The sequence below is a fragment of the Penicillium maclennaniae genome (assembly GCF_028827695.1).
Source record: "Penicillium maclennaniae strain IBT 15551 chromosome Unknown utg000008l:1.0-3552695.0:1.0-3555053.0, whole genome shotgun sequence".
Taxonomy (NCBI): domain Eukaryota; kingdom Fungi; phylum Ascomycota; class Eurotiomycetes; order Eurotiales; family Aspergillaceae; genus Penicillium; species Penicillium maclennaniae.
In genome coordinates this window covers 409,795-423,225 of record NW_026623220.1, presented here as the reverse complement: position 1 = coordinate 423,225, position 13,431 = coordinate 409,795, and the positions used below count along the sequence as shown (strand labels likewise).

General features: G+C 49.1%; 5 protein-coding genes across 5 annotated transcripts; 2 read left to right on the top strand and 3 right to left on the bottom strand.

Annotated features, from left to right (window-relative positions):
• Window positions 1-913: 913 nt before the first annotated feature.
• N7477_009158 (transcription factor domain-containing protein) lies at window positions 914-5,035 on the bottom strand (the record flags this gene model as incomplete). The annotated part of the gene is made up of 4 exons (XM_056970819.1): window positions 914-2,940; window positions 3,020-3,458; window positions 3,615-3,660; window positions 4,242-5,035. 4 exons carry the CDS (start codon window positions 5,033-5,035, stop codon window positions 914-916), a joined length of 3,306 nt encoding a protein of 1,101 aa, XP_056817798.1.
• A 901-nt stretch (window positions 5,036-5,936) lies between these two features.
• N7477_009157 (uncharacterized protein) lies at window positions 5,937-6,827 on the top strand (the record flags this gene model as incomplete). Its single annotated transcript, XM_056970818.1, has 1 exon — window positions 5,937-6,827. The coding sequence occupies one exon, from the start codon at window positions 5,937-5,939 to the stop codon at window positions 6,825-6,827; it is 891 nt and encodes a 296-aa protein (XP_056817797.1).
• A 499-nt stretch (window positions 6,828-7,326) lies between these two features.
• Window positions 7,327-8,111, bottom strand: N7477_009156 (aminoglycoside phosphotransferase protein; the record flags this gene model as incomplete). Its single annotated transcript, XM_056970817.1, has 2 exons — window positions 7,327-7,703; window positions 7,766-8,111. 2 exons carry the CDS (start codon window positions 8,109-8,111, stop codon window positions 7,327-7,329), a joined length of 723 nt encoding a protein of 240 aa, XP_056817796.1.
• A 1,098-nt stretch (window positions 8,112-9,209) lies between these two features.
• Window positions 9,210-11,298, top strand: N7477_009155 (uncharacterized protein; the record flags this gene model as incomplete). Its single annotated transcript, XM_056970816.1, has 2 exons — window positions 9,210-9,815; window positions 9,853-11,298. 2 exons carry the CDS (start codon window positions 9,210-9,212, stop codon window positions 11,296-11,298), a joined length of 2,052 nt encoding a protein of 683 aa, XP_056817795.1.
• Window positions 11,299-12,169: 871 nt separating this feature from the next.
• On the bottom strand, window positions 12,170-13,265 carry N7477_009154 (uncharacterized protein; the record flags this gene model as incomplete). Its single annotated transcript, XM_056970815.1, has 5 exons — window positions 12,170-12,521; window positions 12,576-12,645; window positions 12,711-13,063; window positions 13,121-13,172; window positions 13,232-13,265. 5 exons carry the CDS (start codon window positions 13,263-13,265, stop codon window positions 12,170-12,172), a joined length of 861 nt encoding a protein of 286 aa, XP_056817794.1.
• Between the last annotated feature and the right edge of the window lie 166 nt (window positions 13,266-13,431).

Here is a 13,431-nt window from a genome sequence, read left to right as displayed (position 1 = left end):
AATAACAGGCTCCCAGGGGCAGTCACTTAGATTGGTTGGCTGGTTCATTCATGGACTGTGCGGCAAAGATTGGTCTGGCAGCGAGCTGGGACCGAACATTCCCAATTGCGCGGTCTGATCCGATCAGGGCCCTTGGAACACCCCGGGCCAGGCAAAAGCGTGGCATGATTTTCCACTAGCATTCTACCAACCGTTTCGTAAAAGATACGTAACCTATAAGAAGAGGTATCCCTTGTTTTTGAGCACTGGCTCAGCTCCTCAGTATAGTTTGACTTCTCACTAATTGGCTACGTTCTTCCTCTCGAGACGATGAAAAAGATCCCAGCAGATCACATGCGTGTAGGGCGAAAAGCTCTTCAAGGTTCTTCAATATGAAACCTTGACCGTTAAGAAAATATGCATCATTTCCAAATGAAAGGATGCGAGCTGCCGGAAATATTTCCGGGAGGAGGGGTTTAGGCCAGGGATCGGCGGCGTCTTAGGCAGTCCATGTCGCCTGGGGATTGCCTTCTAAGCCGTGGTCCAATGCGGTGCTGGAAGAGAAATATTAGAGCATAAGTCCAATTTAGCATGGTACATACTCGATTGTGCCGTCGCCGGGGCTGCCGATCAGTTTGCCATCACAACAGCGGATCACTCTGTCATTGGAGTCGTAGACTAATTTGATGCCAGCAGGGAAAACTTTTCTCGGCAAATACAGGTGTACTGTCTTTGGCCAGATATCTTGGTCGTCGCCACTGGAGTCTCAAAGTTGGCATCTTGGGAAAACACGCAGAAGTAAGAATTTTGTCTTTTGTTGAATTCAACGTCTTGCGTCCTAAAATAATGAGAAACTGGTAATTTATTACACTGTTTGAAGACTAGAATGGGTTTCAGGGCCGCGAGGTAGAGGATATATTATAGGAACTCAATCTTAGAGCAAACCCAAGTCCTCGCCCGAAGTGACATGATTTGGTACAGTCCAAGTGTTAGAGCTATCGAAGTTCATAAATGCTGGAACGGGGCTCTCCACGTTGAACCAATTTCCCATATATGAAGAGTCAGGTAGGAAGTCGATTGCCACGACGTTGGAAGCATCAAGTTGACTGTCGCCGTCCGACCAAGGTTCGAGTCCAGAAAATTGATGACGACGCAGGTCGTCGTTGCCGGCCTCCAAATTGCGGTTGTTTATTCCATTCCAAGCCCCTGCAGGCGGCTCGGTGATATTTGGATGACTCGAGGGACTTGGATATGCGGTGGCGACCTGAGAAAAGGCTTCACTTTCTGGAGTTGAGCTCCGGCATCCCAATAATTGGGGCTTATTCCAACTTGGCTTGGTCGAAGGTAACCCAGGCACCAAAGAGGGAACAGCAATGTCGCTTTTCCTCAAGACCGCCTCAAGGAAATGAATAGCGAAGTCGGCTGAGCTGTATATGCTCTTTAGCTGATGTAAGACATGAATGCACTGATAGAAGCGGCCAACGCTGATGTTGCGAATCTCCTCTTCATGAGAACGCATATCCCCTAGGTGGGATAAGGCGGCTGACAAAAATGCTGGAACGCTGCTAGTTGACAAATACTGCAGCTGGCTGTCCATCTGCATATCAAAGGCTAGCTTTGTCATGGCGATAGCAGCATTAGTGACCTTCTCTCTTGATGATTTCTTTTGGACGTTACTGTCCGTGGTCTCGGACTCTGCATAAAACACCTGTGGCTTATGCAAGATATTGACTGCCGCAAGATAGTTCATGCGTAGTATGGCTTGATGTAGGCGAATTATTCGGTGTGTCTCAGTCTTATCTCCTGTCTGCTGAGGACCAGGTGTGTATTTGGACCGGGAATCTTGGTTGTTGATAAGCTCTTTCAGCTCCAGGTCACACTTGATCACATCATCCGTATACGACCTCGACCGCTTCGGAACGACGATTATTCTGAGCATATACTCGGCGATCATGGGTTGATCGCTCACAACTGAGTACTGTGAGTGGAGAATGTGACCTAAACAAACTGCAAGCTTGCTTAGCTCGATGCACATAACTGCCATAGTAGAGCGTGCCGATGGATCAGACAAGAGCATTCCTGATTTGCCAAGGAACTTGATCACGGTATTTGAGGGCTCATTCAGGTCAAAGTCATTCAACGTAAGCTGCGGCACGTTGTATCCTTTGTCACGAATTCTAGAGGGCCGGCGAATCCCCATCGCCAGCAGCCGGTCTTGAATGATGCATGACCACCATAGTCGTCGTCTGAGCCGCTTTTTTTTGACTGTTGTCCTACAGAGTTCTGTTTCGCGGTGGATACCAACTACCTGGGCAAGACTAAATGCAATACCAGTCCAATACCAGGAGTCTTTCCCATCGCTAGGGCAATCGTACCAATATGTCATCAGTAGTACAGCCTGTAGGAGTGGCAAGTGCTCTAGCTCACAATCAAGTGCGTAGAGCAATCGAACACGGCCGAAAAAGACTTTCCGAGCAGCCTTTTTGCTACTATAGCCCCGTGACTGTAGCAACATGGTGTCGACAAATCCAACACTGGCAAACATGACAGCCTGGAATAATATCAGACTCACAGAGCCGCGTTCATCGCCCTGTATTATGGGCATGAGGAAGTCTTCAAGGTCAACAGTAGGCATGAAAGGATATACAATGGTCACATAAGCCCGCAAAATTTCATCCCGTAACACATTGTCGGGGATAGTGAGGGCATCTTTGTCCGCGAGATAGCTGATATCTCGATCGGTGATATGGCGTGGCATGGGCTTGATGTAAGGGGGAAGATGTATGGCTGAGTCATTCACCTTCGGAAGTGCCTGACAAGGAACTGACGCTGGTGATTGGATCAAAGGGGGGTTTCCCTCCATTGATGAGGGGTTGTTGACATGCTCAAGATCGTTTTGCGGCGCGATAACAACAGGTACTTCATCAGCCGCCTGTTCAGAAGGGCTCAGGCTCGGTTGGTCTACCGAAGCATTAGGTTTATCCTTGAATAAAAAAGCAGCGACCGCTTCTTCGGGAATTAGTCAATTCAGTTGACTTACCGTCATATGCCAGCGCGTCGAGATCGTCACTCGGCCTGTTAGGTTGCTGCTGACGTGGCGATGGTGTATGCAAACTTCGAGAAGACCGGACTGGAGAAGATGGCCGATTGTGCGATCCATAATGCGGAGGGGATTCCGGCGGCGCTTGACTTGATACTGTGGGCAAGGCACCGGGTTTTCGGCCTCTATTAGACTCTTTTACCACGCATGCTTGGTTGTCAAGGCGACAGTTGGTGCAGGGCCGTCCTCCGTTGACCACATCACAGCGGACTTTGCGGTTGCGGCAGGATAGACACGCTCTAGCGGCGCGCCTTTTGGACAGTTGCTCTTTGTTGTGCTCGGAAGCTGGGCGTTTCTGTCCTGTATTTTGCCCCAAGGTGGTGCAGGGCTCCTGGGGGAAAGTGGGGTTGGGGCCTGAGGTATGCATTGACCGTTTCGGCTAGAGAGGATAGATACCGAGGTGTAGAGAGCACTTATAGAAGCATTGAGGTGCTAGTGAGAATGCTGAATGGGTTGTAGACAAATGTATTTATCTCCAAGGTTTGAGACACTGACTGTGGAACTGACCATGGGGTGGGGAAAGGAGGATACATACAACGGAAGCGGTGAAACCGGGGATGTGGGGAAGCTTGGGGTCTGTGCTTCATCGAGCCTCTAGCCAATGAAAAGCCTATGATTTGGTACAATTAGACTATTTAGTGTGAGTGACAATGGCCCAAAAGCGCGGGGGCGGAGCCAAGTACGCTAGTGGGTCATAACCTCGGTTATGAAAATTAATTATGCTCATCGTGCACGAATTGAGACTCAAGTGGATGTATATATTGAAATGGGAACGGCTCGATGGCTGTCTGGCGATGCAGACTGGACAACACACACACACACTGCCTGTCTGGTGTAGAGGACGCTGGATGAGGCCGTGCTGATGCCCTGTTGCGGCCTTACTGGATAATCTTAATGCTGCATCATGAATAGAAGAAACTGGGTGAATCCTGAATGAATTGGGTAGATGACTTGTCTCTCTCCAAGTGTGTCTGGAGATGTATTATGCACTGCAGACATTAAATCATGCCTGAGGCCACACATAGGCTCATTATGTCACCAGTTCTCCCACTACAATATCTAGTAACTTTTAGGCAGACCCAAAACACGCTGACCTACGTAGTTCTTGATCATCTCCCCGCTGACAGGAGCTATTCTCGACAAGATCGCTTCTCTGAAGTACCGCTCTACGTGATATTCCTTTGCGTATCCCATACCTCCGTGAGACATGATGGCTCGCTCTGCGGCCTTGAAGGCGGCTTCTGAGGCCAGGTACTTCCCAGTATTGGCATATTCGCCACCCTCGTACCCTTCATCATAGAGCCGCGCCGCCAGGTAGATGACTAGACGGGCACTCTCGAGGTTCATCCAGCATTCGGCAAGAGGGTGTTGAATGCCTTGATACTTGCCGACAGGGTTTCCAAACACAACCCGCTCGCCAACATAATTGCACGCCCGGCGCAAGGCTGCATACCCTATCCCTAAGGCCTCTGCCCCGACAAGAATACGCTCAGCATTCATCCCGTGCAGTATCATTCGAAATCCATCGCCTTCCTGTCCAATTAAATCGCTTGCAGGCACCTTCCAGTCATCAAAGGACAGGCTGTTCGTGTCCACTGCGGAGCGTCCCATCTTAGGAATCTCGTGAATCTCCACGGCAGATCGGTCAAGATTGGTATAAAATAAGGAGAGCCCCTCGCTAGGTTTCTTGACATCCTTCAGCGGTGTAGTTCTGACAAGGATCAGGACCTTTTCCGCCACCTGAGCAGTTGAGATAAAAACTTTGGAGCCACTGAGGATATAATGATCCCCTTGCTTGCGTGCTGATGATTGTAACCGCAGGGTATCTAGGCCGGTGTTGGGCTCTGTAACTGCAAAACAGGCACGCTCTTTGCCCTGTATCAAAGGCACAAGCCATTGCTCCTTTTGCTTATCAGTCCCGAACTTGGCAACGGGTTCCAGGCCGAAGATGTTCATATGGACCGAGGAAGCGCCATTCATTCCTGCACCAGACTCAGATACAGTCTGTAGCATCACAGCGGCCTCCGATATACCGAGTTCAGATCCGCCGAACTTCTCCGGAAGACAGATGCCTAACCATCCATTCGAAGCCAGGTCCTTGTAAAACTCCCACGGAAATTTGTGCTTCGTGTCCCTCTCCGACCAATACTCATCGTTGTATCGACTACATATTGCGGAGATTGCTTCGCGGACGGACCGCTGTGACTCAGTCCACTCAGGGAGATTGGATGGTAGATAATCAGTTGCGCGGGCGTGAATGTTTCTGATATTCAGCGTAGAAATAGCACTGCGGTGATTGGAGGAGGCAATTGTGCCCCGCGTTGAGGCTCTGCATGTTATCGAATAAAGTGAAAGGGTGTTAACGGAGGTTGGCCTTTTCATGGCTGAATATATAATGTGTAATATTGGATGAGATGGTAGAGCAAAGAGTTATCATCGAAGAGCAGAAGGATGATGTATCCGAGTAGTGGTTGTTCAGAGTCGATGGAGTCACTCTTCTTCTCCTCCTCCCGCCCGGAGTATTAGGCTTCTTTTTAAATGGAGTGATTGACAAGTGGAGCCCGATTATAATGCATGAAGTTTGGCCTTAGCGGCACAACTAGTCTGCCGGGATGACCACAGTCAGAGTTATGCTGGGCCGAGGGTATCGTTCATGGACGCCGAGGTGACTCAACCTCGTCCACAACTGCCCCCCGAACAGCCGTAGACACATCGCAGAATCAATGATGAGGCCGCTATTGTATAGCATGGGGCAATAATTGATGCAGTTGCCCAGGTGGGCCTGCTGGTGAGACGGCAGGATTTCCATTTCGAAGGTCTTGTCTCTCAAACCCCGCGATTCCATATTAAATGCGAAATGGAGCATCCAAAGCTAAAGCCTGAGCACTCATCACCGCCAAGAGCGAACGAATTTGTGAAAGGATGTCTCCCCTTTATTGTCGGATGTGGCTCTGGCATGGTCGCCACTACCTGCATCCAGCCCATAGATACGATCAAGGTTAGGATGCAGCTGACGGATCGAAGTAATGGCAAACTATCCCCATGGTACGTTGCGAGAAATATTGTCGCAAGCGATGGGGTTGTCGGCCTCTATCAAGGCCTTTCCGCTGGCCTTCTCCGGCAACTTGTCTATGGAACATTGCGTCTAGGCCTTTTCTCAACCTTTGAGCAACAACTCGAGCGCAGGGCTCACGCACAAAATAGATCCCTCGGATTCCATGAGCGGGCACTCGCTGGACTCGGCGCTGGGGCGCTGGCGGCCTTCATAGGGAACCCAACAGAGGTCGCCCTAATTCAAATGCAGGCAGACAGAATGCGACCGATGCAACAACGGAGAAACTACTCTTCGGCTTTCAATGCACTAGGGCGCATTGCAAAAAATGAGGGCATTTTTAGCCTTTGGAAAGGCGCCAAACCAACCATTGTTCGAGCAATGTCCACCAACCTCGGCCAACTGGCCTTTTTCTCAGAGTCGAAAAATCAGATTCAGAAACATTCATCCATGTCCCGAGAGAAGCGAACTACACTGGCAGCTTTCATCGGTGGCTTCGCTGGAGCATTCATAAGCCTGCCATTTGATTTTGTCAAAACGCGCCTCCAGAATCAGTCAATGTCTGGACCCTCTAGTGGTCTTCCCATGTACACTGGTACGTTTGACTGCTTTGCAAAGGTTGTGCGAAAGGAAGGTCTTTTCCGATTTTACCGGGACTTTTGGCCATATTTCATGAGAATCGCTCCCCATTCGTAAGTCACACCTCACCCGGATACCCAGTAAGTGTAGCTAATAAAGATGCCACTTAGAACTATCGCTCTTTTCCTGGCCGACTGGATGAGTTCACTTATTATGGGACGAATGTAGAAGAAATTATGGATTCTGTATCACTTGGTAGACATGTACCCCAACTTGGCAGACATGTAATTGACAATTAAACCCAGGGAGAGAATCATCTTTGTAAATAAACACCAAATTTACCTATAGTTGGTCTCATGGCAACTGCGGCTGTTTCCATTGTGCTTGAATACTGTGCCAGGTGAAGAATGTATCTATACTTGAAGGAGAGCATTCATGGAGAATTGAATAACATTGGTTTGCAGAGGCCTAGATAGCTTGTAATGACAGCTCCTTCACGGAGACGCCGTAGTCCTATCATAACCCTCAAAGACCCCATTCGCTGGCAAATATTATAAAAGACAAGCGAAAGGCAAAATATAAAGAATGCTATCTGAATCTATTAGCAGTATTTCAACTAAATTTCGAAAGCATCAAGTGCATCGTGGTCATCTATGAGTGCAGCGATGCGTCCAATAAAGTCCAAGGTCGTCTCCTCGCTCTGCATATCGGGCATGGCCGTGGACGGTGTAAGAGTCATTGTCCAATACCACAATGCGCCAAATGATTGCCTTCGAAGTTCCAACCATGCCTCTTTCGGATCGATCTTGGGCCCGCCTTCTTTTTCCAATTCCAAAACATAAAGCTCAACCATTTCATTCTCCCAAAGCCGGCGCTTGTCGGAAGGGACAGCCGTGCCTAGGACGTAAGCAAGATCGCGAGACCAATGCCCCCTTGATAGCGCTTGCCAATCAGTCAAGCCCATGCGACCTTCTGCTGTAATGTACCAATTTCCTATTGAAATCCGAAGAATCAGCGTCTATTAAAGCAAGCTAAGCCTGCCAAAGATCACGTACCAAGGTGAACATCGCCATGAACCACTGTCGGCGGCAGAGAGCCATTGCGATATACGGACTTTATCGTCGCAGGCCAAACTTCCGACTCCCGCGCAAAAAGTCGGGATGGTATGACCTCTTTAGCGGCTCTAAACCCATTGGTGCAGACCGTTTCAATATCTAGGAATGAACTGAGGTTATTGAACCGGTCCTTGTATCCCACCAAGTTCTCGAAAAAGGGCATCTTAGAATCATAGAATCTGCCGTGTAACCTAGCGAGGATTTGGATCTGCTCGGCAAACTGAGCCTTGCTCAAGACTGTCTTGTGAGTACAGAAGGTAGCAGCGTCACCAATATCCTTCAGCATGATCATAGAAGCCCAAGACTGGGGGTCATATGCGGCAAAGTACGCGGATGGAGCCTCGATTTCAGCAAGAGGTCGGATATCGTTGTAGAATGAGATTTCGCTGTGGGTACCTCCGCTACTCAGCACAATGCGATTCTCCACCCCATGGGTGGCCTTGCAGAACACTGAGGCTGGAAATTTGCCCGCGTTAGAGCCATCCCACTCCAGATTAATCCGACGACGATTGGCAGTCCCATTATCTTTGGGGCCAAGCGTGTAATGCTTGACGACAGTGCTTGTGGAGTCCGGGTTTAGGGTGGCAGTCAGCCATTCGGCTGTAATGGCATCGTAGGAGACCGGGATATCTCCAAATTTGCGTGCGACAGGGGGGGTTCAATTGTTCTTCGTCGAACTTTTCGCGTATGGCCTGAACTATGTCGTGCCGGAGGGCGCTGGGGGGGAGGCATTGCTGGACTTCCCGGAAATGAGGAAGGAGAATGTGGCCTGCTTGTCGCTCGTGACTCCAACAAAAGTTTGTGGCTTCAGCAAAACTGCTTTGTTATTAAGTGTTTACCTATATATTATCAGCGGGCGAAAATCATTATACTCAGAGGGGGTGCAGGTACGTAGAGATGGGCTTGGCAGCATGGAACAAAAAAAATAGTAATATCGTCCGGATGGAAGGGAAGAAACAGTTTCGTCGTGGGCACTGATCTCTACAGGAATCAAGTAATTGGTGATCTTATTGACCCTGATAAATATGTGCTGAATTAGCCGGGGAACAATGCGGTGTGTATTCCCCTCCCTCCGGGAAATTCGGGTCGGATTTGGTACTACGAAATACGTCTGAACATTTCCCCGAGACATTTCTCCTCGCCCTAGCCAAATGAAAACAGTCAATCTTGTTTCCTTTTTGGCTATGAGGGCCGCCCTATGGATTCCTAGACGAGGTAATGGGGTAGCCTTGGTTGAGTGCGTGGCATGTAGCTGGCCGAGTCTGGAGGCCGGCCCGAGGCAAGTAGGCACAACACCAATCGATGCAAGTATTGAATATAAGGCATAGGAAATATTTGTGCACGAAACCAAACAATATACCCCGAACAAAATCTACGAGCGATCATGTCGAAGAGCCCTACGCCTGACTGGAGTGACGAGGCAATTCGTACACCCGACGCTGATTCCACAATCGGATGGGCTGGTGTGCCATTGTCGCAAACCCTGGCTTATTATGGCCATATCAAACGGCCGGTGCTTCCTACTAATGATCGGCTTGGCTTTACTCCGGACTATGTCGCCGTGAATGTCGACAAGCTCGTTGCATCGTTCGTGAAGCGCTTTGCCGCAGCTGTTGAATCGCAGGATGTCGATACCATTCTAGGCTTTATTTGTGAAGATGGTTATTGGAAGGACGTCATGTTATTGACATGGGACGTTAGGACCTTTCATGGGCATGAGACCATTCGACCCATGCTTAAAGAGCGGCTCCTAGTCACAGAGCTCAAGAATATTCGACTCCATAGCCAGATTCCCTCATCCAGGGAGAATCTTGGGGATGATCTGTCGTTTATTCTGTTCCATATAGAGTTCGAATTTGCACATGGCACCGGTGTTGGTGCAGCACGCATTAGTCCCGTGGCTGCCAAGGAAGGGTCTGCGGCAGAATTGGCAGAGGTCGATTCGTGGAAGCTGTACTCGATCGGTACAGCTGTGGAGACAGTTGCAGGTGTGGGACGCTGAACATGGTGATAAAATGCGCTACCAGCCCGCCAAGCTGCAAGATCCTCTGGGACAAGGAAGAACCTATCCAGAGCTCAGGCGAGATGAGGTGGAAGGCCAGCAAGGTTTTGAACCCACGGCCGTGATCATCGGAGCCGGACAAACTGGTCTGGCCATGGCTGCTCGGCTCAAAGTCCTAGGAATTTCACACCTTATTATCGAGAAAGAAGACAAACCTGGCTATAGCTGGGCAAGCCGCTATGCTTCGCTTTCCTTGCATGGGCCGACCTTCACAAATCATATGCCATGTGTCCCCTTCCCAAGTTGGTTCCCAGTCTTCCTCCCTGCGCGGCAGCTCGCCGACTTCTTACTGCATTACGCTGGTATAATGAACCTCAATATCTGGACGAAGTCTGTGATCGACGGCAAGAACGCGCTTTACGATGAGAAACTGGGGGAGTGGACCATCACCGTTACGCGAGAGGACGGTAGCAAACGAGTCCTTCAACCCCGTCATTTGTTCATTGCTACGGGAATTTCTGGAACACTACCAACGGTGTCTGAGGTTCCGGGAATGTCGGAGTTCGAAAAACACGGTGGCACCATTGTTCATTCATCCCGGTATAAATCAGACCCTAATGTGAAAGGGAAACGAGGTCTGGTGGTAGGTGCCGCAACCTCTGGACATGACATTGCCTACGAACTGTATGAGAAGGGCTGCCACGTGAGCATGATCCAACGCAGTGCAACACATGTCATGTCGGTTGATAAGAGCGTGCGATGTCTCATGAAGGACCGTGAATTGACGAATCGTAAAGGGGGCCTGCCAGTCGAGCTTTTGGACCAGTCTACTTTCTTACGGCAATCGCTGCCCGTTCAGTATGAGCTCTTACCTCGTGGACAGATCATTGCGCGTGACTTGGACAAAGACCTCTTGGAGTCCCTCAGAAGAGTAGGATATCGCCTCCATGATGGTTATCACGGTGGTGGTGCCTATTCAATGTTCCACTTTGACCAAGGGGGATTTTACTGGGATACCGGTTGCTGTAAGCTCATTGCGGATAAGAAGATCAACCTTTTACACTCGGAGATTGAGCGCTTCACCAATGATGGCGTTATTTTCAAGGACGGCACTCGCCAACAAGCAGATATCGTCGTCTTCGCAACTGGTTATATGGAGACCAAGGGCGCCATTCAAGCAATTATGGGAGATGAAATGGCAAAGAAGTGTCACGAGCGTTGGGAAAAGGGAAATGCCTTCTTTATTGGCCCAGAGGGTGAATCTATCGTAAACTACTGTCCTCTCCCCCAGAAAGGCCTGTATGCAATGTTCCACCAGTTCGCGTTCAGCAGATTCCACTCAGCTCGTCTCGCTCTTCGCATTAAAGCACAGGAGCTGGGCATCGATGTCACACCCTACGGCAACAAACCTATCGGACCTCCCAGCACTGCTGCTGGGCGTCAGCGTCGCCCTGAAGGCCACCCCCTGTGACAAGCGAGAATACTTTCCAGCTGTTTTTTAGGTATCTGTGGTTTGGTGACGAGGCTTGACATCGGCGAGACTCAATGTCGTGACCTTTTCCATACCATACATACCAGCTGGGCTTTCTCCTAAAGAGGAGGCAAATAGCAATACCAGGCATCCTGACAATGAACAGTAATATAACCTAATCTCGCCGCTTGTAGTGACATGACGTTATTTGTTCGTAGCGTCTTGCCCAGCTTAACCAGTCAAATTTACTCATTATAGTCTCCGTAATCTTCCGATTGGATAGGAGGCTTGGATGTTGCAGGCATAACGGATATGAAAGTGCTTCTTAAGCGCTTATCAATTGCTCTGGATGGTCTGGACGGACGTCTTGGCAAAAAGGGGGTATAAGGCGGTGTAAGGGTTAACCAAACGTTGATGACTAAAAGTTCAGGTGATCCACCACCAAATAGTCAGCTGACATACGTTGCCGAGGTAGACTCTAATTTCAACAGAGTGGATTGCTCAACTGGTCAAAATCCACGTGGATCAGAAGGACAACGCGCTCCAGAGACTACCCAGATATCTATGGCCATGTGGCATTGAATCCACGATGCAGCTTGTCTATACTGTCGCTTTCATTAAAAATTATACGCCAACAACTAAGGTCTGATTCAAGGTTATGAAGATCACATGTATGATTGAGAAATTACTTATTTTGCCATTATGAAGAATCGAGGAACCACCTGGACATACAACTACGCCAATACTCGCGTCACCATTGAGGACCGATCAGAGCTCCAAAAATGAGACGATTCATTGAAGTAGTATTTGTAATATGGGATTTGGTCAAGAACAGTCAACCTGGGACATCCATCCAACATTTGGCTTGAGGCTACTCCAAAATGGGCTGGTGGAACTGGAATGACCCGTGCGATCGGTTCGATGTCATTTCCACGCTTTCTTTGCACTTGTCGTTAGTATATTCGGGAATTTCCTTGATTCTATACCCCTCATCGCCAGGCAAGATCTCTACCGCCTCACCGGAGGTATCACTGTCACCCAGCAGAGACTCAAAAGCTTCCACTAGAGTATCTACACTGATCAGCAGACCCTTGGCCTCTGCTTGGTCATAAAAGGCTCCAGTAGAGATGTTGGTCTTGACTATGTTCGGGCATATAGCGTTCAGGGTGATCTTTTCATCGGGTAAGTATTTGCCGAACGAACGGACGAAGCCCATCACAGCACTAAGAATGCGTTAGAGCGTATTTGGCGGTAAACAGTTAGCTGGGATGACTTACTGCTTTGAAGCAGTATAAATAGGTAGAGACGGGATGTAGTAGAAGCTGCATCCAGAGGCCACCAACACAACTGCAAGACAAAAATTAGTTGTAAACACAGAACAGTAGGGTAGTGAACGAGCTTAAGTAACCTACGCTTTCCACGGTACCCGTGCTTGTCTGGCTTTTGGCAGCGAAAGTGTTGAATGCCCAGCGCGGCGGTATAAAGGGGCCCAGTCCCATTGACCTCGAACACCTTCAGGTTCGGCTTCTCGAATTCAGTCGCTTTCGGCCTATTTGGAAGCCAGGATGACTCTGGAATCCCAGCCACGGCAAATACGTAATTGATCCTACCGACTTTGTCGATAGCGTCTTCAAACCCTTTACGCTGGGACTCCCAGTCGGCTACGTCAACCTGAACTGCCCAGGCGACTTGTCCTCTCTGATTAGCCTCGCGAGCGACTTCTGTTGCCCCTTCGATATTGCGGTCGGCAATCACAACTTTCATCCTATAAATCAGGTATTAGCGCGGTTTCTCTTATTTCCATTAATTAGATACTGCGTACCCCTTGCTCAACAGCCTCGCAGCTAAGGAACGGCCGATGCCGCTGGCACCCCCTACAGAATATTTCTTAGCATGGGTCGGTTGAAGCATTCTCGCAAAAGTGCTTTAATACCGGTGATATAGGCAGTCTCTCCTGCATAAGACATATTGTCCGATCAATTCCAGGGCGTATGAGAATGATCAAAAGTTGATTGTATAAACAGCAAATTCTTGGGGAGGGCCTTCAATGTATATAGCGACAGCTAAAACTACGGTATACCCTTGGCAAAATTTGGAAAGAGAGCTGAAAATAATGTGAGGATTACCGAGGGA